General features: G+C 39.9%; 1 protein-coding gene across 1 annotated transcript in view; it reads right to left on the reverse strand.

Annotated features, from left to right (window-relative positions):
* Positions 1-23,900, reverse strand: part of PIK3C2G (phosphatidylinositol-4-phosphate 3-kinase catalytic subunit type 2 gamma) — a 189,138-nt gene extending 165,238 nt beyond the window's left edge. Inside the window, exons 1-6 of the mRNA XM_066550141.1 lie at positions 23,242-23,900; positions 18,520-18,602; positions 13,833-13,990; positions 11,846-11,957; positions 4,951-5,053; positions 406-476 (exon numbers count right to left, since the gene is read on the reverse strand). Of these exons, the coding sequence (XP_066406238.1) occupies positions 406-476; positions 4,951-5,053; positions 11,846-11,957; positions 13,833-13,990; positions 18,520-18,602; positions 23,242-23,886 (1,172 nt within the window). The 5' untranslated portion in view covers positions 23,887-23,900. The remainder of the gene's footprint in view (positions 1-405; positions 477-4,950; positions 5,054-11,845; positions 11,958-13,832; positions 13,991-18,519; positions 18,603-23,241) is intronic.
* Positions 23,901-24,987: the final 1,087 nt, after the last annotated feature.

The following is a 24,987-nucleotide window of genomic DNA, read 5'->3' on the forward strand; positions in this document are numbered from 1 at the left end:
AAAGAGGTTTAAAGATAACTGAACTGTGAAAATACAGTCCTAATGAAGAGCAAACCTACTACTTTTACAATATTTAATGTCAAATATTCTCTAACAGCAACACATACACGACCATTTTGACACGTTCAATCATGGGAATCTTTGGGAAAAATGAAACCTTCAATGAAAATTTCAGTAATATGAAAAGGAGACAATTGGGAAAAATTACATGGATCTGAAAAACATTGATTTTTGCTAAGTAACAACTAAGGTCTGAAAAGAAAAAGTCTGAAATACTGAACCAATTGTCTTTCTCATTGGTATCATTCCTGTCCCCAGTAGTTCTCAGAATTGTCCTTTGGTGCAAGGAGGCTGCCTACAAATATAAACAATTAGAAACATAAGTATTGCTGAATAGCAGCTTACCAAATCAGTCTCCAGGCGCAAGTGTCTTCCAACAGCTCGTTCACACTGAACCTTCTTTGGTCATCTCCACTCTGTGGAAGAGAGGTGTATGGTGACATACATTATTCCGATAAAGAAGAATGCATATCAGAGATGTTAACATGGTATTTTCCAAAGTCAGAATGTTCTCAACTGTGTTCAGGATGTTTTGATCTGAAATTTTATTTGGTGAATATTTTATGTTACACTGGGTGGCACTATACAGGCACCAGTGGGGCCAAGAGTGTTCAGGAAAACAAGCTAGCTGGATTTAGAAATAGAGCTTTAAATTAGATTCAGTGGGGGAACCAGGATGTGCTTGAATCCAGGCAGGGAGATTGGAGGCAGTGGGATATTCCAGTGCCCTGCCTACATGGGAGACATGAAGAAGGCAGACAACATGGCCTAGGGAATGCATCAATTCTGCTTTGATTTCACACTGAGGCGGTCCAGAGGAAGAGATGATGCAGACTTAGAGGTGAGCTGTGAGGGGAAGCATCACCCTGGGCAGCTTAGGGCTTTGCCATTTGAAGGACCTGGATATTTCTTCCACCAGCTTTTGCTGTGTCAGAAAACAAGGAGTTTTATTAAGTATGTCAGTAGCAAGTGGGTGTCCAAAGAAAACACCTTCATTGACGAAGATGGTCCCACTTGGCAAATGGGTGTACAGAAAAAGCAGAGGACTTTATGGCTTGTTTTGCCTCAGTCTTTAAGACTACTGATAAACCTGGGGCTTCCCAGTCCTCTCAGCTGGAGGAGCACAACTGCAGCAACCGTGACCTTCCCTTTGTGGACACTGTGATTGTAAGGGGCCAGCTGCAGCAGATGAATGTTCTTAAGTCCACAGAGCCTTGGTAGGATTCATCCTGGAGTTCTAAAAGAAAGTAAAGAAGGGAAGAAGAGAAGAAAAAGGAACACAGCTCATTTGCCAGAGATCTAGAGCAATCATCTAGTGCAACAGCTGGATTATGACATCACCAACCAGGGATCCAATCTGACCATGGATTCACCTAGCAATAGGCTATAATGTCACAGATGACCCAGCATGCTGCGTCAGCTAGGTCAGCCCAGGTTTTTTCCCAGCCCTAGCACACCCAGGCCTTGTAAACACCCAGGAGGTGCACTCTCAGCAGCAGAGGGGACTGGGAGGGGATATTTCCCCCTGGGTAGCTGGGAGGCTTTCCCTCTTGAAGAACCTGGGCATTTCCACCATTCACCTCCTGGGCAGCCCCCACCCCTTTGCTCGTGTGACACCCGGTCACCCGGTGCTGGGAGGCTTTCCCTCTTGAAGGACTTGAACATTTCCACCATTTACTCCCAGGGTAGGTGCCATCCTTTTGCTTGCGTGACACCTGGTGCTGGGAGGCTTTCCCTCTTGAAGAACCTGGGCATTTCCACTACTCACTCCCAGCGTAGGCCCTGTCTCTGTCCCTATGTGACACCTAGTAGCCCCTGTCCCTTTGCTTGCAGGACCCCTGCTGCTGGGAGGCTTTCCCTCTTGAAGGACCTGGGCATTTCCATCATTCACCCCCAGGATAGGCTCTGTCCCTGCTCTTGTGTGACACCCAGTGCCCTCTTGAAGGACCTGGGCATTTCTACCATTCAGACCCTAGGCAGCCCCTGTCCCTGTGTAACACTTGGTGCTGGAATGCTTTCCCTCTTGAAGGACCTGGGCATTTCCACCATTCACCCCCAGTGAAGGTGACAACAGGCCCTGTCCCTTTGCTTGCATGACACCCGGTGCTGCAGCCCTGGCAAGAGGGAGCAGCTCATACCCTGAGCAAGCCCCACCTGCCAGCTGAGCTCCAGCACTCTGCCCATCTACCCTGGCAGGACATGGCATCCACTGCCAAAGAAGACATGGAGCAGAGCAGCTCTGGCAGCCAGAGCCGGCCGCCGCAGGCAGCAGCACAAGAGGCAGCAGAGGACGCGCAGTGCCCCATCTGCCTGGGCCCCATGAGGAGGCCGGCCTACGTCACCTACTGCATGCACAAGTTCTGCCTCAGCTGCATCCAGCAGTGGGCCAGGGCCAGGGACAACTGCCCCGTGTGCCGGCAACCCATGGAGCAGCTGCTGCACTCCGTGCGAGGGGACAGCGACTACAGCGAGTGCGTTGTGGGCCTGGCTGGCCGCCCGTACCGTAGCGGGGACACCGAGAGGGGCGCGCAGGCCATCATGGCCGTCATGCTGTGGGCAATGCAGGCGGTGCAGGAGCAGCAGCGCTGGGCTGCCAGAAGCAGGCCCGTGGATGCCGAGAGTGCCCAAAGGCAGGAAGCAGCTCCAGGGCCCTCCAATGCCCCTTCCCGCAGCCTCACGCGAGGTGATCCCACTGAGAGAACGTGAGCACCCGCCTGGCTCTGCTGCTGCTCCTCTGGAACCACAAAATGGCACCGAATGACTTCAGCTTCTCAGCATCCCCTCTGGTACTTCATCCAATAAACTGCATGGTCCTTTCAAGAGCGTGTGTTTCACGGCCAAAAAACGTTTCTGGGTCCACTAGGCCTTGGTGAGATTCATTGCAGAGCACTAAAGGACCTAGCTGATCTCATGGCTGCATCCTCTCAGTTCTCTTCCAAAGGTCTTGACAATCTAAGAAGGTCCCAGCTGACTGGAAGATGGTCAATGTCATTTGGATTTACAGGAAGGGCACAAGGAAATGGAAGGGGATGCAACGGAAGGGGACTGCAATGGAAGGGGAGAAGGAAATGGAAGTGCACAAGGAAATGGAAGGGGATGGCAATGGAAGGGAGAAAGGACATAGTTTAGCTGGTGGGGACCTACAATTCTCATGTAGTCCAACTACTTCACCTCTTCAGGGCTGCCCGTGAATGAAAAGTCCATTACAAATGACATTGTCTGAAGGCCTCTTCCTAAGGGACTGATAGGCATCAGCAACCTTTCTGGGAACCCATTTTTTGTGTTTGACCACCCAGCCTGTAAAGAATCACACATGTGTGATTGATAGGATCCAAAGAGGATTTGATGGACTACAGTAACAGGTGGGCTTATGTGAATTATTTACTATCGGATTACACGTGGGTGATTATTATATACAAGATCTGTCAAGATCTTGCTTCTGTGACACTAATTAAACTACAAACTTAGTGGAGACTTCTATAATGAAACATACTCCACATTTCAAAACTTAGAAGGATCATTTAGATCAGAGGTGAAGTTCTCTCAAGAGCACATTATTTCATGAAAATAAACAGTAGCTGGGTATGTGCATAAGTGTCTGAGACAGCTGAAGAATCTTAAAACTCCCAAAGTTTCTGCTTATTTTCTTTTTTGAAAGCATAATTTTTGCATCTTTTTATATGAATTCTGAGGGAAGGGATTTTTTTTCCATAACCTGACTCTCAGTCTGTGACTTTCTAATGCATTTTACAGCCATGTGTTTTACCTAACAGCAACAACAAAACTAACTGTGAGCTCAGTGTAGACTACATCAGATCCTTCAATTCAGCGTGGCTCAAGCAGGTTTCAGTACACATAAAGAAATGTATAGGACTAGGTCCAGAGTGAAAGAAACACTTCAGCTTTCAAGACACTTTATCTGTTAGGTTTTTTTCTGGTCCTGATGGACTTGCTGGCTGTGAGCAGAACCTCTCATTTCTGTACCAGTGCCCTGTCACAAGCATGCCCTAGAGCTGGGGGAAAACTCTGTGTCTGTGACTGATTCCACCTCAAGGGCTGCTCCTGCTCTTTGCTATTATTAGTAACATGAAATAACTTCACGGCCTGAAGCTTTCAGAGCTGTGCCTGTCCCTGTAAAGGGCTGATCAATAATTCACTTTGAGATCTTAAAATGTCACCCTTCCCACTTAAACCCTAACTGGAGGGTCCACAAATTCTTTGAGAGGCTGAATGTTTTCTAATGGCCTGAACTACACAATCTCTCTAGAAAGCCACAAATATTTAAATAATGGAAAAGTCTCCACCTTCTCATCATGACAGGCCTCTGGCTTCTTTCATCTGCGGTTATGCTCACAAGGTTAACTCTTAAATCATTATGCCTGGCAAAATACTAACAGTAATATATATATTTAAAAAAAAAGGGTTTTGAACTCACAGAAAATACCATTTCCTGTCTGCTTTAGTTCAAAAATCCTTTTCTGAAAGCAAGTGAGGCTCTTGTTAGCAACCTGTAAGTATTTGCTGCCTGTTCACTATGAAGATTAATGCTTTCCTGAGATGATCAGAATGTGGGGACATCTGAAATCCTGAAACTCTGAAAAAATAGGATAGGCAGAGCATTCCCTGGAATTTCAGAGAGTGCTAAAGCTGATAAATCTCATGGCTTAAAAAAACCAAAATCTAATTAAAGGTCACCAACTAACTGAAAGAACTGTGATTTTGTGTAAAGCCCCTCGTCAAATTTCTTGCTTGCAACTGTTCAGCTGAAGAAAATTTCCTGCTCTGAGTACTTCATAGTAGAGTGACAGCTTCCCATAAAAGGAAGAAGCAGAAAATATGCATGTGACACAGGGATGCAGAAGGAAAGGGGAAGAAGAGACAGTTACTTACTGTTCTAGCCAAGCTGTGCTCCAGATGAGCAGCGTGGTGCAGGCGAAGCTGAATGCAGGTGCTTGCCTTTCGGAGACTTTCGTGGCTTCCCAAAGTACAGTTGCTGCAGTTTGGGGGAAAAACAACAAATAAATGGTTATCTCTGCTTTCCACTTCCTGCTTTTATCCTTGCTACCTCTCCTAAAAGCTCAAGTAGTTTAAATTCTAGGTGCAAAAAAGACTGAATAATACAAACCCAGTTCTTGGCACCTGCTTCTGTGAAAATTGATTGTTCTGGCATGTTTTCTAGGAAAACAAATAATAATTGCTTAGTTGCATCATTGACCATTAAATTCTGAAAGAGAACAACAAGGACATGGAGAAAATATCCTTGACAAGCTGCATGTGCTCCCAAACCTTGATATTATTTATGCATATTCTTCAAAGCCAAACAGTGCAGTGTCCTGGTTATAAATGTGCCACTGCAGAATGACTTGTAGTGTCTGACACCCAACTCAAAAATTAAATATTAGCTGTAGGTCCGGAAATCACATCCAGCAAGGCAGGTCACCCTTGGTTCTCAAAGAAGTCTAAGTTTTCACCCTGTGCAGCTCGCACAGAGGTGGCAAAAGCAGAGTTCACATTTTTCTTTCTCAAATCATGTGCCAGCTAAGATCAGACTCACTCAGCTGGCATGAATCCTAAAAACTAAGCTGCTGGTCAAAGATGATCCAGCAGCCCATGACAAGGGAATGCCTTAATCTTATTTGCCTCTTTCCATTTACTGCTCTTGGCAACCTTTTCTAAATTAGAACACAGCCTTGGTTTGTCACTCTTAAAATCATTTGGAACAAAAATAATTTAATTTTTTTCCCCTTCACATCTTGTTTTAAAGCGGTGAAATAATTCAAGAAATATTTCAGGGTTGAGGCAAATACCTTTTTGCATTTGAAAAAGTCCTTTGGGATTAATGAAAAAAACAACAATTATTTTTATAAAGGTAAATTCATCACCAAAACAAGTTAGTATGCATCAGTTACAACTTTGGTGTGTGTCCAATTAGATTCAGGATGCTTTATTGAGCCTTCAGCCACAGAAGCACAAAAAAGGATATTTCATATTTATACAGTTTTACAGCATGGTAAGTTGTTTCAGAACTCCCTGGGCCATGAAGGAAAGATCATTTTTTTTTGGCTTGAAAAACTCTGTTTAAATGTAAACCGTATTTCTACCTAAAAGGGCTTTTGATGGAATGCCTGAATAAAAAGGGCTGGATTTAGTTAAAAAAATAAACAAAACCAAAATGCTCACCCCTATGAATAAATCATGGAAAATGTGACTTAGATGAGACTCCTCTCTCACATGGCAGCAGAAGTCTTCAGCATAAATGAATGGATAAACTTAAATGCCATTCAGCCCATTTACAGGGGACTTACACATCTTGTAAATGTTCTGCACTGACACTACACTGTAAGTAAAATACAGACTCACCACTGAGGTTACAGAGCTATAAATGTATATATAGGATTCTTTTTTTAAACAAACATATTAAACATCATAAGGGACAAACTCATTTACATCTGATGCAAATACCTGAAGCAAGGATCACCTTTGATAGCACCTCCATGCAGCTGCGAAATTTCTTCATTTCAAGAGCAGAAAGTACAGATGCAAGAGTGGGAGGAGTGAACAGCAACACAGTGAAATACCCATACTGGTGCAAAGCACATCCCTGTTATAGCCAAACCCTTCTCAAGCCCCTTTTCAAAGCTCAAGTGGCCAATTCCCAGTTCCTGGGACTGTACCAATGCATGTGTTCTCCTCTGCTTTTCCTCCTCTCATCTCTGTGTTTTGCCTATCCACAGCTTTCCTGAAAGTTCTTCCTCTCCTCATTTCACCCAATCATGTTTGCCTCATCACTAAAATGATGAACTTTTTATCTTTATCCCCTCTGGTTGAGGAACACATTTAGTGCAGTGCAAGCTGCAGATGGTGCTCTGGGTGCTGGGAAAGGGCAGCAGGCCATAAACAGGCACAGATGCTTGTCACCTTGAAGGGGGTGTGACTGCCAGAGAGCCTCTAATTGGTCAGACTGGGAAGTTTCCTTTACATTTTAGAACGGCCCCAACATATGTTTTTTACTTAATGCCTCACCTGCTCTTTTCATTCTGCCTCACCTCCAGCCTGTGGACAGGCATAGAAACAAGAATATTACAGAGACATCCATGAGCCCTGAGTCACCTTTTCCTGATTCTTTAGGATACAGATTCCTGTTGCAATGCCAGTGACAGGAACTGGTACAGCTAGAAAAATACAGAGTACCCTTGTATGAAGTAACAATCTTGAACCACAGATACATAAAAACTGTCCTTTTCAAGTGTAATTTTTCCATGCCACCATGCTTCCAGGCAAAACAAGCTACAGAAGAGAAACTTAATTCTGTTGTTATAACTGCTTTTACATTAGTGGTTTGTGTTAGCTTCTGCTGTGTGAAGCAGATACTATCCATCAGCAAAGTCTTTATTGACACAGCAAGGCTGCCTGAAACACTGCAAGCAGAAGTGGCCACGCAGTTGACTTAATGAATGGATTTAATTTGCACAAATACAAAGAGAAAAGTTTTGACAGCTATTGTTACACAAAGGACTAGACAAAATGGATTAATGCCTCAACAAAATAATGTGGAAACCTGGTCTAGATGAAAAGTGTGCTACAAGAAATAGAAGTGTAGCTTTGGCACAGATTGACAAAGTAGGTTTTAGCTGTACCCCAGGCAGATTTGCTACCATACCAGTACTACTGAGATAAAAATGATAGATCCTCTTTGGAGGATAACATGATTATTAGTAACTGGTTTATAGCACTCTGAGCTCTGTAAAGGAAACAAAAATGGAAGTGTTACAACCTTGTTAATGCAACATTTCTCCCCTTATTTTTTTTCTGAAATTACATGGAGAGCACAGCTCTGATGAGAATGCCATGAAGAGAAATGTAATCTTTGTCTTTAGGAGACGTGGTAATGACTGGTCCAAGTGACTTGCCTGTGGTGTCACAAATTATCTAAATATAAGAAAGGTAAAATCCTCATCATTTGAGACTCCCTCACTGCTTGCTTCCCCACAGCAACGTTCACTGATATGCTATAAGCTCCAAATCTTAATACAGTTCAATCAGACTATTTTTTTAAAGTAACTCAGCTAGTAGCATCTCTGAACGAGAAACTTAATCTGCAGTGACAAGAGAAAATTATGTTTACTTTTCACAAAGAACATATTCATCCAAAGGTGCTTGCTTCTTATGACTTCAATCTGTATGATTATGTCGATGTCAGTCTATAATTAATAGTTTAAACTTCACTTTGAGTGAAAACCAATTTTTATTTAGGTTTCAATTCCCAGAGAACAGAATTAGTAAGACAAAAAAATGTCATCAATAAGGTCACAGGCAAGCATGTTAGAAGAAAAGATAAGCATTGAGATTTTTCAATTCCATTCCCCTGCTCACTGTGGTGGCTGAACTGCAAAGCAATAAGGTAGCTGTGCAAATTATACCATGTGAGGGTGTGGATGGAACTTAAAATACTCTGACACCTTAGAATAAAAGGATGTTTAGAAATAAAGCTAATCAGTATTTTTGTACTACATTCCTTTGGTGATCTACATTACAGCAACCTATTGCTAGATCACACATCAATAAAATAATAAAGACCTTTTTTTAAAACTTCCACATTTTTAGATTCACATTTTAAAACAACCACATTCTCTCATATGTTTTGTTAGGTATTTCAGGATGACATGAGATCTATGGCCTGTTTTTTCTAAAAATAAAGGATTGATTCATTGCTGACAGATGAGAAGGGTTGGTTTTGGCTAGCTGCTGGCATTAAGAGCCAGGAGGTGACACAAGGTATTTAAGCACAATTTAATCTACTTTTATATAATATTTTTCATGAAAGGCATAATAAAATCATATTTAGGGGTATTCATTTTAAATCTAAGGAAAGATAGGGAAGCGTGAGAGCAAGATTTAAAGGTGGATCTAGGTTTGTTTGATGGGATGAAAAAGAAAACCAGCAGGTTTCAGCAAAGTCAGGTTTTCTACAGTAAAAAGATCAGAAAACAAAAGTTTCCAAATCAGAATTCTACAGATGGCTATATTAATTACAGACTGGCCTACAGTCTATATGCTACCTTCTGATATCTTTAAAATTTGGGTATGTAAATCTGATGCTCTACTCATAAGTCAGGCAGGATGTGAGCCTGGGGTTCTCTGCGTAGGAAGGGGGTGATGGACAGTGAAATCTGCTGCTGCTGGGTGTAATGGTCATTAGCACAGAGGTGGTTTTCCTTCCCCCTCTCATTCAAAGCTAAATGGATTCTAAAAATCATCAAGTCTTTCAGGTGCTTCTGCAGGAGTTGGGGTGAAGTGCTCATTAATACAATCCAATATAATAGTAAATGAAAGCTTTTGACAAACCTTGACAAAGCTGCCTGCTTCACTAAAGCACTCTGCTCTGGGAACAATTCATCAAATCACCTTTTTGGCTTCACTTTAGGTGTTTTTTTCTGGATTACAGTACAGCAGGAGCAGCAGACTATTTATTCCCTTTGCTGTGTTAGGAACTTGAGGAACTTCTACTGGAATTCATCCATGAACTGACTCCAAATACTTTTCTAGGGAAGAACTGCACAAGGGCATCAAATCACTCTAGTAACACTGGGAAGAAACCAATTTGCACTTGAAGATAGCCCACACACAGGAAAAATTTCACCCTGAGGCAACTCCTCAGGCCCTGTTCAACTACCCAAGGGATCCTTAAGGTCTGGGGTTTCACATCTCAGATCCAGGGCTCCCTTGAAGAGGCAGAAGAAAGGGAGCTGAATTTAACAGCACAATCTAGAATTACAAGCTGCTGAAGTTTCAGTGGAGCTTAGAGCTTGGTGAATGACAGTGGAGAAGCAAAGGAAGAAAGCTGAGAACGTTATTGACAGTTGTTTCACTGCTAATGAGACGTGCAGAGATTCTACAAGTGCAGAATTTTAGAGTCTGCTATTGATGCATTCCCCCCAACAATGAAAACAAAACTCTTCAGCAAATACTGCACTGCGCTCACCCTCAATACAATGGTTCATTATTTCCACTTTTTAGCAATTTCTTTGAAGTTAGAAGAGCATCTTGGAAAAAATAAAAAATCCCTGGCCTTCTTCTGTAACTAACAGATCTGTGTATGACCTGGTTCTCTGCTTGGTGCTTCTGGTGTTCTAATAATTTACAGTTTGCTCTTCCAGCTCCTGCTTCACCAAGGTTGGAAGAGTGGGCTCAGAAATGTTAAAGAGGTAATCTTGGCATCTTTAGTTGCCAGATGTAATTCGCTATGAACATATGAACATTTGGCCTGTGTAAGGGTAGAAGTGCTCCAGATGGATACAGAGCAAAGCTGACTCACACAGAGTGACACTTGCTCTCCCAACTGCATGGCTTTAATTAATCAAACTGACTTGCTCTAGGCCACTTCAGGTAATTTTTACACTCTACTGTAAATATGACTGCTTCTAGAACCTTCCCTTTCAATTACAGCCATAAACTATTTTGTCTAACACTCTTTACACCTCTAACAGATGAGCTGTGATTCCTGCAGTGCCAGTACCACAGAACACTGCCAACCCTTCTGCTGAGAGCCAGTGTCCACAAAGCCCTGCTGACAAGCACCTCCACTTCAGCTAATTCAACACAGAACCTGCTCACTTTGGCCGACACCTGAATTTAAGATGCCACAGGGCAAAAAAACAACTAGCTGAATCCAACCAGTGTGCTTTCAACCACAAGAGCTTACCTGAATCAGAGCATTTATTTGCCCAATTGTAAACTATTTGCATTCAGAAAGACCTGCTTGTATGTTTAATGTGTTTTTATCTTGCATTCAGCACCACAGTGCTGACTTCATTTGTTTTGTTACTACTGCAAATGGATATGAAGAAAAATCACCTCCTCTGCAGCTGCATAATACTGCATAAATAAATAATTCATAATATCACTCTTGGGTGATTTCCTCCTTAGAGGACTTACTTATAACACTCCTATGAGTTAGTGGAGGTAGCAGCATCCTTGTATCACAGATGAGAAACACCAGAAGGAGAACAGAGTCAAACAAGCAATTAAAAGCTGCACAAAGCTTCCATAAAAGAGGGTTTGAATCCTTGCTCTGCAGCACACCATCCTCTCTGCAGAACACAAGCAGCACGTGTTTCAGGAGTTTCAGAAACGACACATATATCATGGTCGCCACTAGAAATGAAGGGATGGGACTATTTTCAGGCTAAGAACGATTCATTGCTCAGATAAACATCACTCTCAGAGGCTGAGAGATTTTAGAGGAGCGAGCAGTCAGCCATAGCTTAAAGTAGTGACAAGTTTCCTCATTACAAGGCAATATAGAACTTTCTAAAGCAATAGACAGTTGCCAGAATTTATTTTGCTTTTCTAACCTATCAGCTTTACTTCTGCTGCACTGTGGATACTTTTGTCCTATGGCTTCTGTCTCACATGCACACAAATGCTTCTATTACAACTTCTAAACTCTTAACTTACTTTATACAACCACATCCTTACACTATAAACCCTTGACCATCTTATCAATGCAGTTTCTCACTTACTTAAGGTACATTCTCACAACTATAGAAATATAAGTTTATGATTTTTCTGCTTAATAGCTGTATATTGTATTTTTATAAATATAATCTGCATATTGTATTTTTACATCAATCTAAGCTTCTTCTAAGGCTGTAGATCAAACCCTGTAGTGTCTCTGGAAGTTTCTGTTTTTCTGTTTCTTACACACGTGGAGTGTTTGCAACCTGACACCCCAGCTCTCCCCCTGGCTCTGTTGACATGGCTGGTGGCTTAATGAGGTACTTACTTTTGTAAGAATTCATCAGCCCCACAAACACTCAGAAGGCATTCCTCCCGGGCTGGGTATTGATTTGTGCAACTGAGGATCTCCACAATTAAGTCGTGAGTGATACAGCCAGCTGTAAATAAAGATAGCAAGGAAAATTAATAGTAGCTTGCTGGAGAATTGCAACTACATACTTGAGCAGAGAAAATAAGGTTTTGTTCTGTAATTCCTAACAACTGCTGCAGACTAGCTCCATCAAGAGGAATTAGATCAAGACACACTTGATTTTATTATTTTTAATTTTGCTTCAAATATTCTACCTGACATGGAATCTATGCCCATCAAGAGGAAATGAGCAATTTGCTGGGCAGCTGGACAGAAGAGATGAGCAATATTCCCAGGAGGAATGAAAGAGACAAATGGCTTTTTTTTTTTCCATTTTCCTGATGAATATTTTGGTACATTTCCAATGATGCAGAAGTTGACTCTGTAGCCACTTAAGATACAAAAAAGCTCCAGAATGTTACTTGGTATTGTTTCTGCTATGCACGCTTTTTTAGCCATAAAAAAGAAGTAAATTAATATTCTAATGTATTTTAAATCTGCAAAATATTATATTATTTAATACATGTGCAAAACATGTATTAAATACATATTAAATATGCAAAATATTGTATTATTTAGCCACATAATAATATAAAAATATACATGCTCCCTATAAATTAGGAAGTTCTATGTCAGTTTGTACAATCTGCTGTTCAGAAACACTTTAGAATTTTGAAAATTTTCTCCAGTTCCACTTCAGTTTTTTAAGCCATTTTCCACGCTTGCCAATATGCTTCCCCTCTGTCATTTTTAGAAAAACTGATCACAAATGGCAAAGAATAGTTGCATAATCTAGAAACAATTCTGATAAACTTGGTTTTCCATTGAAGGGGATGGGAAAACATCAGAGAACAGGTGGCATTTTTAGGGGAGAGGATTATGACATTAATGAAGCTGAAATAAAACAGAGTAGGTCACCATAGCTTGCTTTTTGCTTTGGTTTGGTTTTCCCCATGGAAAAAACAAATGTATGAATGGATTCAAAAGCTCCTTCTGAAAATGTTAATTTTTATTGCAAAATGTTTGTTTTTCCTTAAAAAGACACTTCAATTGCACATTTTTCTACTGATTTTACCAGTTTAAATAATTTAAACTTCTGACAATTTGCCATTGTAAGCAACTCATCAGGTTTGATGTTTAAACTGCAGTGCTTGCTGGCTGAATTTACACAGTCCAGAAAATGAAGAGCGGCACAAAATCTTGAATTAAAATTTTAACATGCACTTTTTTTAGGTCACTAATTGAGAAAAAAATCCAAAACTTGCTAGTATCACTAATTTCCACTCTGTAGATCCATCTTCCTTTACTTACTCTGGCAAAAGTTCTTGCCTAACTCAACAATACTTTACATTAGATGGGGCAAAAAAAAGTACTTGTACTTCAACCTTACTGCTTGCCTGGTCTAAACAAGTTCAGGATAATTAATACTCAGCCTGTTACAGTCAACTAATTCCTTGAAAACTAAAGAAATAATTAATTAAAAAGAAAGACAAAAAAAAAGACTGTGACTTAAAGCAGCACAGGAAGAGAGGGGGAGAAAAAAAAATAATTTCTTTTATTTTGGCATATGTTGCAGAAATAAAAATTACTAGAGTTGGAATTAAAGATTCTCCCATTAATCAAGATACAGGATGCACAGGAGCTCATTATCATTAATGACAGAATCATTTAGGTTGGGAAGAACCTCTTCCCTGCAAAGCTGGGTCAACACTGAATTCAGACCACCTTGTTCAGGGTTTTGTCTTGTCAAACCTTAAAAATCTCCAAGCCTGGAGACTCCACAAACTTCATGGGCAAACTCTTATAGTTCTTAATTATTCTCCTTGATTTTTCCACCTCCTTGGAATTTAATTTCTCCTTTCATTTCATGCTTGATGTGCTTCCCCTGTACATAACCACTTACCATTTTGTGTAAGAAGTAGAGGATGGGGTGAAAAATCTGTCCAAATGCTGAGTCTGAATTGTGTTCCACCAAGGATATACTCTGGGAACCTTGTTGTGATACTCCAGATTTTCCCAGTATTTGTCTTCAAATCAAAAGCAGGATAGGCATTTCTGATTCTGGAAAAAACATGTGCAGAAACTATTTCTAAAGAGGTGTGTGGTTTTGGCCTCTTCTAAGGGCAAACCAAAAAATTCTGCAAGATACTTATGGGGATACATAGAGAGCTGTTGGAAATAAGAATGTGTGGAGAGAAATCGTAGCAACACAAATTCTGGTTTTGTGCATTAGTGAGATAACTACATATCAGCACACATTACTACATCTGTTATTTCAGGGAAACCAGCAGCAAAATCTTCATGAATTTGACAGAACCACTGCTGAGCTTGACCTCAGTGAAACCAAAAGGAGTTTAAACAGAGACTTCAGTATACACTGAGCTCAGTAGAAGTGATAGTGCTCAAATATGTACTTAAATAACAGAGTTTTAACACAGAACTAGCCAAGAGCCCATGCACAGACAGCTGCAACTAGGACATCTGGTCAAACTGAGTACAGGAATATGCTTCCTATGCAAAATCTTAAGGAGTACCTATTTCCACAAGTCTCTGAAATCCTCATCACTAAAATCCTGGGTGTTTATGTAAAAGTCTGTGGAGTGCAGTAACGGTTGCAGTCACTGAGTCCCTCTGATATACTTAAATATAAAATATATTGCCCCTTGTCCTTCCAATTACCATAGACTTGCAGAAATTAATTCCTCCTGAGGTCCCATTTCCTAATGAACACTGGTCACAGTTATTATGCCTATCATCTGGGATTAAACTTGCTTTTCAAGCAAATGCACTCTGCAGCTGCAGGTAAGGGTACACACTGTACCAGCTGAAGCTTTACATTTCACTAATTAGCCTGAATATTTAGCGGCTAAACCCAAATATCCTGTACTAAGCATCATGTATTCTTTTCTGCTTGCCCAAGTCTCTTAAACAACCCTGTGAACTACTCTTTGTGCCCTGCATTTGTACAGAATGAGAAGTAAAAAGGAAAAACAACAAGGAAAAAAAAAACAAGGAAAAAAAACAACAAGAAAAAAAACAACAAGAAAAAAAAACAACAAGAAAAAAAACAACAAGAAAACAACAAGGAAAAAATAACGAGAAAAAAAAACAACGAGGAAAAAACAACAAGGAAAAAACAACGAGGAAAAAACACAACAAGAAAAAAAACAACAAGAAAAAAAAAACAAGGAAAAAACACAACAAGGAAAAAAACAACAAGGAAAAAAACAACAAGGAAAAAAACAACAAGGAAAAAAACAACAAGGAAAAAACAAGGAAAAAAACCAAGGAAAAAAACCAAGGAAAAAAACAACAAGGAAAAAACAACAAGGAAAAAACACAACAAGGAAAAAACAACGAGGAAAAAACAACAACAAGGAAAAACAACAAGGAAAAAACAACAACAAGGAAAAAAAACAAGGAAAAAACAACAAGGAAAAAAAACAAGGAAAAAAAACAAGGAAAAAAAACAAGGAAAAAAAACAAGGAAAAAAAACAAGGAAAAACAACAAGGAAAAACAACAAGGAAAAAACAACAAGAAAAAAACAACAAGAAAAAACAACAAGAAAAAAAACAACAAGGGAAAACAACGAGGAAAAAAACAACGAGGAAAAAAACGAGGAAAAAAAGGGGAAAAAAACAACGAGGAAAAAACAACAAGAAAAAACAACAAGAAAAAAACAACAAGGGAAAAAACAACAAGGGAAAACAACGAGGAGAAAACAACGAGAAAAAAAACAACGAGAAAAAAAACAACGAGAAAAAACAACAAGGAAAAAACAACAAGGAAAAAACAACAAGGAAAATAAAAGAAAAAATAGGAAAAATATAAGAAGGGAAAAAAGGAAAAAAAAAGGGATGAAAGGGGGAAAAAAAGGAAAAAAAGAGCCTAGGCTTCCAAATTTAAATAACCCAGCAAAGCAGCCAATTCTTATCATGAAAAGCCAGGGGCTCGATGTTTCAGTGGGGTGGGAGGAAATGGGGCTTGACAAGAGATCCTCCAGTACAGGCACATTTATCTTCATGGTTAGAAAGCATTCCACTGCAGAAGCTGTTTGGGTGACCTGTGTAGTTGGTGTCAGTCTATTTCCTTTGTGCACAAGGTACAGCTTTTCCCCTGTAACATGCTTCTGCAAGAAAGCTCAGGACTGAATAAAGCTGGAAACTTCACTAGCCTTTATCCAGCCTCAAATTACCAGGCTATGTACACACACAGGGCATGAATCACCTCCTCAACTCGCTGGCAGTCATTCCAAAACTAAGCAAACATCATCTCCTTCCCTACCCACACACTGCTAATATTTTAGCAAAATGTGGGAACACAAATTTGCTTTTCAGATAAAAACCCATTCAGTTTCCAAGAGTGTTGTTCATTTATGGCCATCTACTATTCTCATGTGATTAAAGGGCTTCTGGCCTCAGCAGGTGGTCAAAACACTGAAAAACTTTGAAAGTTTGGGTCTTCCAAAACACAATTGAAGTATTATACAAACATTACACATATAAAATCCTGTGCTACTTGCTTTCTGTGCTGCCACAACTCAGCGTGTGCAGAAAGTACTGACATTTATAGGGATTTGCTATTCCACAGCATTTCATAACATGATATTTTTCTCTGCAGTGCAACGCATATCCTTGAAGACACTGAGAAATGGAGGAACTCTGCATTTTGCAGCACTGGACTCTCAGACTGCCAGCTTGGTATGAAAGTGGCTTTAGGATGTGTTCTGAAGCCACCCAGGCATGACTGCTCACTACAGCTCTGCTCACAGTCCTACAAGTCACCTGAGAAAGGGCTTTGGAAGAGTGAATTACAGTCCTGTACAACCAAATGCTTCAATTACAGACTGCTATCTGTGCAACTATCACCTAGAGAAAAACACAGTGGGTTTCTAGCTGAGCTACAAGCTGGAGCTGCAAGAATGCATATCACAAAGTCTGAATTATACATCCTGCCTCTGCCAGCACCTGAAATTCACTGGGCACTGGGAGGATGCTCATTTGGCCAGCCTGAATACGTAAGTTATTTGAATATTTATGATATTTTTCAGTCTTTTGGTTGTAGTGACATTTTGTCCTTAAAAAGTTTCTCTACTTATTTAATAGAAGAAAAACAAAAGCTGTTCTTATTTTCTTTTTAAGAGTATTTGCTGGTGACACACACAAAACAAGCTTCTGCAAAACAAGAACCACTTTGTATTTATCTTTTTAGTCTGGTAAATAAACTCATCTACTCAAAAATCAATATCAAGTTTTTCCTAGAATTAGAATGTTTAGACATTAAAAAAATATGAATAGCTGGGAGGAAAGCAGTCATGTTGAATGTGCCTTCATGCACCTCATGGTAGAATTGGGTTGGGTTCAGGCTGATGAACTGTGGAAAAGGAAACTGAGACATGTGGCTGAGCATGTTTTGAAGCTGACCACCTCATTTGAATATATAATATACTCCTCTTAATTTCATTGCAACGTCAAACTGGGGTTTTTGGTTGGGTTGTTTTGGGTTTTTTTCTTTTAAGAGAAGCAGCCTTGGCTGACCTTGAATAAAATCAATTCATTAAAGTCTAATAAGAAAATCAGGATTCCATTTTCCAGCTACTTTCCAGGGGGAAAAGCATGCATTTGTGCTAACAACTTGACACTGTGATCAGTGAATATCTACAAAAGAAAAATCAATCAGCACAGATGGTCTAAATACTTGTAATTTTTTTGTGTGCTTGGATTTCAACACAATTCATTTTTCTGCAGAAGATTAAGAAAGTAAAAAATGTTCTATGCCATTAAGTCAGGCTATTAAGTGTAATGGTAAAATATAATTAAAGTAGGTTTTGTCACTTGCTAAGTCTCAGTTTTCATCATGACAGTATGTAGCAATTCTGTTCTCAATCAGTTCCTCCAGCTCTTATTTTCCTGCTCAGAATTGCACAGGCACTAATATTGTCCAAAACAATGAAAGAAAAAGGATGGGAAATTTCACACACTATAAGCCATCAACAGTGAAGAGTTAAATGTACTTATCACAAATAAAGCAGACAGAAGATTAAATATTTTTTGAATTAACATTCCTTTGCGGTTTTTAATATTTAAATCAAAATTAGAAATGTTTCCTTATTTAAGTAGATACTGGAATTGCAGCATTGTTCAGGACTGTAGGGTGTGGTTGGCTGACCTTAGGTGAATGCCAGGTGCCCACCAAGTTGCTCCACCACTCCCTTCCTCTTCAGCACAGGGGCAGGGGGAGAAAAAATGGGAAAAAACTCTAATGGGTCAAGATAAAGGCAGTTTCACCAAAGCAAAGGACACGCATAATTATGGAAGACAAAATATTCTCAACTTCCAATCAGCAGGCAATTTCCAGCCTCTTTTCAGGAAGAAAGGCTTCATAAAAAATGCCATAATAATGAACAGTGCTCAGCAGTAGCCAAGACATTGGTGTGCTATCACACCTTTCTAGCTGCCAATACACAGCCCAGCCCTGTGAGGGGATAATTACCTCCATCCCAGTCATCCCAAAACACAGGGATAACCAATCACATTAATGTAAGTGAAATGTGATAATTGGCTGAAAAAAGCCTTTTCCATAACTTACTTCTCCACTGCATTGCAGAAACCAACTGTGTTTTCATTACTTCCTTGATTTGCTTCAATCAGCTGGATAGACCAAGGTGCAGCCTAAAACACCAACAAGACCACAGAAGAAACAGAGCTGAGTTATTCAGGTATGAGAAGAAGAAAGACTATAAGGCTAATCTTGAATTTTGTTCCATGACAGCCTATCACCCCTCCCCTGACTTGATGGGAGTTCCAAATAAACACAAATGACCCCATTTTGAATGCACTCTAAATGCTTTCAGAAGTCACAAAGCATCAGCTGCCCTGAATAAAAACTGTTTTTCCCCTCCATGCAGAACATGAGGAATTTCAGACCAAGCTTTCAGGATTCACCTGGTATCAAGGCACAGATAACTCCAAATGCAGATATTTTGTTTACAAAAGGTAGGAGGACAAACTGAAGTTTGTGCTTCAGTGTGTTTTAATCCTTATTTTCTCTCTTTCTGCCCTGTCAGGAAGCTCAGCATCCCCTCAAACTCCATAAAGCTGTCAGGTAAGTCCCTAAGACAGATAAGAGGGAACCAGTTGACTCTATTGAGCATGAAAAATCCCCCCATACTTTCTGTGAACTTGGAGAGCAGAGGTCTGAGCCACTGCTTTGGGTCAAGCATCCCTTTGTGTGTTTGCTTGAAGTACTCTTTATCCAGAATATCATCTCCAGGAAAGAACTTAATGCTATTACATCTGCAAGCCTTTCTGCCCTTGTAGGTAGAGACATGACAAGGCTTAACTGTATAAGAGCTTTTAACTGTATAAGAGCTTTTAAATCCCTTCAAAAAGAGAAAACAGAGACAAAAGGTTTATTTTATAATTTGAATAGTAATTTGTATGAAAGTGTGGCAATTTATTAAAAAATAACTAATAAACAGAACTTAAGATTCTTTTTGCTGGATAAGAAAGTGCAATATGCATTAGAAGATACAAGGTGGGAAATTTTAGTTATAGTTTAAAAGATGGGATGATTATAAAAGATGAGAGATCTGCTGGGAGCTGGCTGGTGGGGAAATCACAAACACAGAACTGAAAGCTCAAAAGTCAGAAACCTCGTGAGGATACAGTGAGACCACAAACTGCTGGGATGTAGTATTTTCATTATCCACAATACCACACAATGAATTAGGAGAGTGCACATGAAATTTAGAGATACTAGAGGGGCATCATCAATAGAGAGGAAAATTGAAATTTTCTGGTAGGAAAAAAGCAATGGATAATCCTGAGGGTGTAAAGAAGAGAGTAAAATTAAATTTAGCAATCTGAACCAGTAGTCCCTCATTCCCTGGTTCCCAGAACTGCTGAGAAAGGTCCTTCAAAATCCAACACCTCCACTGGTTCATTGTTTCCATTTTGATAAGGCACATACTTTTCAATTCACCTCATCAGACAGTAATAAGAACTTCTGGAGGATGTTCACTATTTAGAAATTATGAGTGATTTGGTGACAGCTTCCAAAAATTACCTATTCATTAGAAAACCCCGCAAAAATAAACAAAGGCTCCTTTTTCTCCTGCAGCTCTGTCCTTGCAGACAGGCAGAGTGCCCTGGAAAAAGTATATGGAAAAAGAGAAATAGCCACTGAGTGAAAAGCTAAGAAAATGAGCCCACAGGTAAGATAGGATGAGGCTGGCACATGACATTAAATGGGACTGAAGGTATTAAAAGAACAAAACACAACTGCAAACAAAGGCAGGACAGAGAGGAATTGAGCAAGAAGGGGGACAACACTTGGAATACATGATTTGCCACAAGGACATGGGCATGAATCCTCAAATCTTCATGGCTTGAAGAAGAATATGATGAAATAATTACTAAAGGATGGAAAAGAGGAGCCCAAAGCTGCAATCTGGATCCTCCCCCACAGGACACAGGAGTGGCACACAAGCCCTCTACCTTTCTGCACCTTCGCTGGCAGCATCTCTGAGTGATTCCTAATGACAAACAAGAATCCTGTGAGGCAGTAATAATCTACACATGTGGAAAACACCATTGGTAAGTCACTCAAATTCATCCTGGTGGCAGAGGTATATAATAAAAATAAATAGCTCCAGCTCCAAGGATGAGAGATTGATTTTGGTCTTGTCTTCTTTCCACATGTCCAGAAACATCACTTTCTTCTTCTTGCATATAAAGTTAAAATGTTAATTAATAAAATGTTAATTACATGATCACATTATTGTACATTATTTTTCAACAGGACTTGAGTCTCCATGCACTGCAAATCTGTCAAAGAGAACAGGGAATGAGATGGAACTCCATATCAGAAGTAATGACAACAGGGATGAAGCAACTGGATGCATCCCTTGATGACTGGAATTTTTTTCATCCATAGACTTCTCACATTATGCTAATCAAGTCACCTAAATCATCCTTCCAAATATGAAAAATACAGTGTATTTCTCATTTCTGGAGCACCCAAAACAAAATCATGATGGTTGGTCTGATGATGGGACTTGGGTGAAGATATGAGTCTTGTTAGTTACTCTGAAAACATTGTCATTTAAAATTAGATCCCAAATATCATAGACAGAGTAGCTAAGTATATCAGATACCTTTTAGGTTTTCAGTTTACTTTCTAACATGGAAAAAAAAATCTCATTTCACCAGGATGTTATGAAGAAAGTTTTCTTTTTTGAACATCTGTCCTGTTGTGACAAGGCCAGAAAAAAATTAATGTTTCCTTTATTACATTGGACATATTTTGATTAGCACACATGAAATGAAGCCTAGGGCCATACAACTGCATCCAAGAGCTATGGATTAGAATACCAGAATGATTTCATCAGGGTGAATATTTCATCTTGCCTAGCTATGACCCACCTCAATTCTAATCTCCATGTCTCAGCATTCTTTGTATTTCACTCTCAAGTGTTGATTCTCCCCTCCTACTACTTGGATGCATTGTTTACTTGCTCTGGACCTCACAAATCCAACCTGTTCTCCTTCTTCTGCTGTGGTGTCCCACTTTTCCAACCTTTCTGATTGTCTTACTCAGCATCAGGTCTGTCACTCCACAGCACTTGTCTCTTCCAGAACTCCCAGCCCAGCAGCAGTAACTGCTGTACAGGCTCATTTTGCTCCTCCCTCTCTCTAAGAGTCCCTTTCACTCTTATTTTCCTTTATCATCTCAAGGTTCAGCTGCCAGCCCCTTACCTTGCCTCTCTTCCTATCCTGACATGGTTTTTTCTCCCTGAAGGAATTCCTGTGACCACAGTGAATTTTATGCTACAAATCAATTCACTCCTCTCTCCCATTTGTTCCTCTTGGAGCTAAACAGCTCAAATACTTTCCTGACTTAATCAAATCCTCCCACACATTCGATTGTAGCTGCCCTTGACTCACTCAGCTCTTCTCTTCCCTCCCCTATAATTCTCTCCTCCTCCGTCACAGAAGCATTTGTGCCTGTTCTTAAATGTGTGTGTGCTTCCTCTAGCACCTCTTCTTCTCATCCCATCATTTAATCTCCTTCTGCTCATTTATATCCCACTATTTTCTGCTTTTCTCCTGAGAAGGCTTGTTCTTTTCATCACCATGTCAGCATGCTTTAGTTTTCCTATCATGAGTAAAAAAACCAAAAACAACAGCCTTTTGTCTCTCCACCTATTCTTCCCCTCCTCTTTTGTATTCATCACTGAAATTCTAAAATGCAGTGCGCAGGATTAGTCTTAAGAGTTCTTGTCCTCAGATATATTTCCCCCTGCTGCCTTCCCATCTGTCTGGGCCTGCATATGTTTACTTTTATAGTTCTCCTTATTCAGAGACATAGAAACAAGTCAATCAAGTGTCTCTTCCCCTCTGCTGTATGATACTGTGATCACTGGGACTTAAAGGCAGAAGGTGAACCTAAACTGTCTTTTAATATTCATGCTGCAGAGGTATCCTGTAGGCTATTTCAGGATTCCTATAATGATTCACACTGCTAACAAGCACTGGAGGAAAGGAAGGGTTTATCATTTTCTTTTCCCTTCTCCGTATCAGGATTTTGAAAGAAAGAAAATGAGGACAGATATAACATCACAGAGAGTCATGGGAATCCCATAAGACACTGTTATTAAAAATGGTAAAATCACAAACAGCTGTGAACACCTGATGAAGGAGGAAAACAGCTAAAGAGTTTGCTTCAGACAGACAGCAAAAAGAGAGTGTGTGTCAGAGGATCCAGCTCCCACAGTTAGAGTAGATGTGTCTATTTTTAAAAAATAATTATATATGCACAAGGAAGTGCATGCAGGACATGGTGAAAGTAGGATGGGGTATATGTTTCATCCCTCAGGATCAGGATATGTCAGCCAGACTAGACAGAGAGACAGTAATCAGTCTCAACAAAAACAAAAAACAAACAAACCAGGTTCAACATAATGTATTGTTATTTTGAACCTCAGGTTTCATATCAGACCATAAAGATTTGTCATGTTATCTTTCAAACACTTACTCTACATTTCTGTACTTATCCTTCTCTGGTAGTTTTATGGTTCAGTGAGCCATAAAATGAGCCTACTGAAGCATTCTAGACCATAATCTAGATTCTCTTCTGGTATAAAATTCTTTTGCTTCCCCTGAGGCATAAATGTTTTATTTTTCAGAAGGTCTTTCAATTAAGTGCTTCTAATCTATGTTGCAACAGTGTGAGTGAATACACAAAGCACAAGGACACAAACAAGAAAAAAAAACCTTAAGCACTGTTAATGTAAGAACATTTAAATACCTCTTTGTTGTGTCCAGAGCCCTGGGGGTGGGTAAATCCTGTGCTGGATCTTCTGGAAATGTTGGTTACAGAAGCTTCCCCATTTCCACTTTCTTCTCTCACTTTTTGTCCAAATGGATAACTGTCTAAGAAGACAGGACTTGGAACATCCAGATTGTCAAAGCCAATCTGAAACTGCAGATTTGTGTTGCCCCTTTCCACATTAGAAACTGAATTTACACTATTCCTTCCATGGAGTTCTCTCTCGTGACTGTAGGGGTGGGAATCCACCACAGAGAAGTTTCTGCAGTCAGGCAGTAAAGAAGGTCTGAAGCCAACCATTGGTGCCACTGTGCCTTGCTGCCAGTGAGGGATTGGAATTCCAGGGTAAAGCTCTCCATGAACAACCAGAGGATGACTGTAAAGATGCTGGTCAGGCACATTCTGACTGAAAAGTCCTGCTGGGAAAAATATTTCTTCATGATGATGTGGATGGGATGAACCATAAAAAAAAAATTCGTGGCTGACTTCATCAACTATTCGATCAAATCCCAGAGGGATGTCTCCATCGGAGCCAGAATGGCTCTCTGGGTGAGATGCTTGGGGCCCAGGCTGTCCTGCACACAATTCACTGTGTGAGAAGGGCACCCTCCCAAAGTGTGCCATGGCTGACAGGTGCCTTCAGCCCTTCTGCTCCTCAGCAAAGTCTCATTATAGTTCCAGGTCCAGAGAGCAAAGCTCACAACTGGAGCTGCATACCACTGGAATGAAGCACAGAATGGAAGTTAAACCCCAAAATAATTTATATAATGAAAGCACTACACTGCTTTGGTTTTTTTTGTTTTAGAGTTTCTCTAAAGAGTGGAAATATTTTCTTAATGTGGAGCTTGATCAGCTGTTGTCTGATCCTTTTTTCCAGACATATTATTATTTTTATAGTCAAGATAATAAAAACGAATTACTAATTTTATTATTATCATCCTTGACTTGTAAATAATAGCAACAGGATGCCTGAAACAGCTGATCTAAATATTAAATACTAATTCTGATTAATAATAAAGAAAATCTCTATGTTTTCCCCCATAGTTTCTACACTTGGATAGCACACAATGCTGGAAGGAAGAGTTTGTATTAATTGTTGTCACTTTCATTCACATTTTTTTTTGTGCCTCCGGTTGTCTTCATATTCACTTCTTATCTTAGTGTAATCAGGTGAAGAAAGTTAAGTCAAAGAATATAGAAGACATGGACCTCTAATTAATATTCCCCAAAAGCTAGGATATGGCATATATAAAGGAAAAAAAAAATATATATCAATAAATGTCAGCCTTTTTTTGTTTCTTGTTTTACAGAAGAAATTTAATCTTCAAAGCCTGAGGCTGGCCTTTTTTAGCAAATTAACAGGCAAGAGCATGAATTTTGCAGCTCCATCCTTAATGTTGTTACTAGAAAACTTCCTGATCTGATTTTGGCATGTGCCAAGTATTCCTATGGTTCAGGTGGCAGCATGCACTGGGAACTGCTGTCAGCAGGCATGAGGATAAATTTTTTAGGAAGGGAGTTTAGTTCTACAGCCAAAGTCTATTCTAGGCCATTTGCCCTAAAGGCCTTAGCCTGTTTCATTTACTGATACAGATGTAGCCTAAAAGCCACAGAACAGCAATACCACACACTGCACACAGTTGGGTATTTATCACCTAAAAGAAACAGAGACATCTGACTTAATAATTCAATAAAAAAATGTATTCCCCAGCAGAAGAAAAAACA

This window comes from Molothrus aeneus, chromosome 5 (assembly GCF_037042795.1).
Source record: "Molothrus aeneus isolate 106 chromosome 5, BPBGC_Maene_1.0, whole genome shotgun sequence".
NCBI lineage: Eukaryota > Metazoa > Chordata > Aves > Passeriformes > Icteridae > Molothrus > Molothrus aeneus.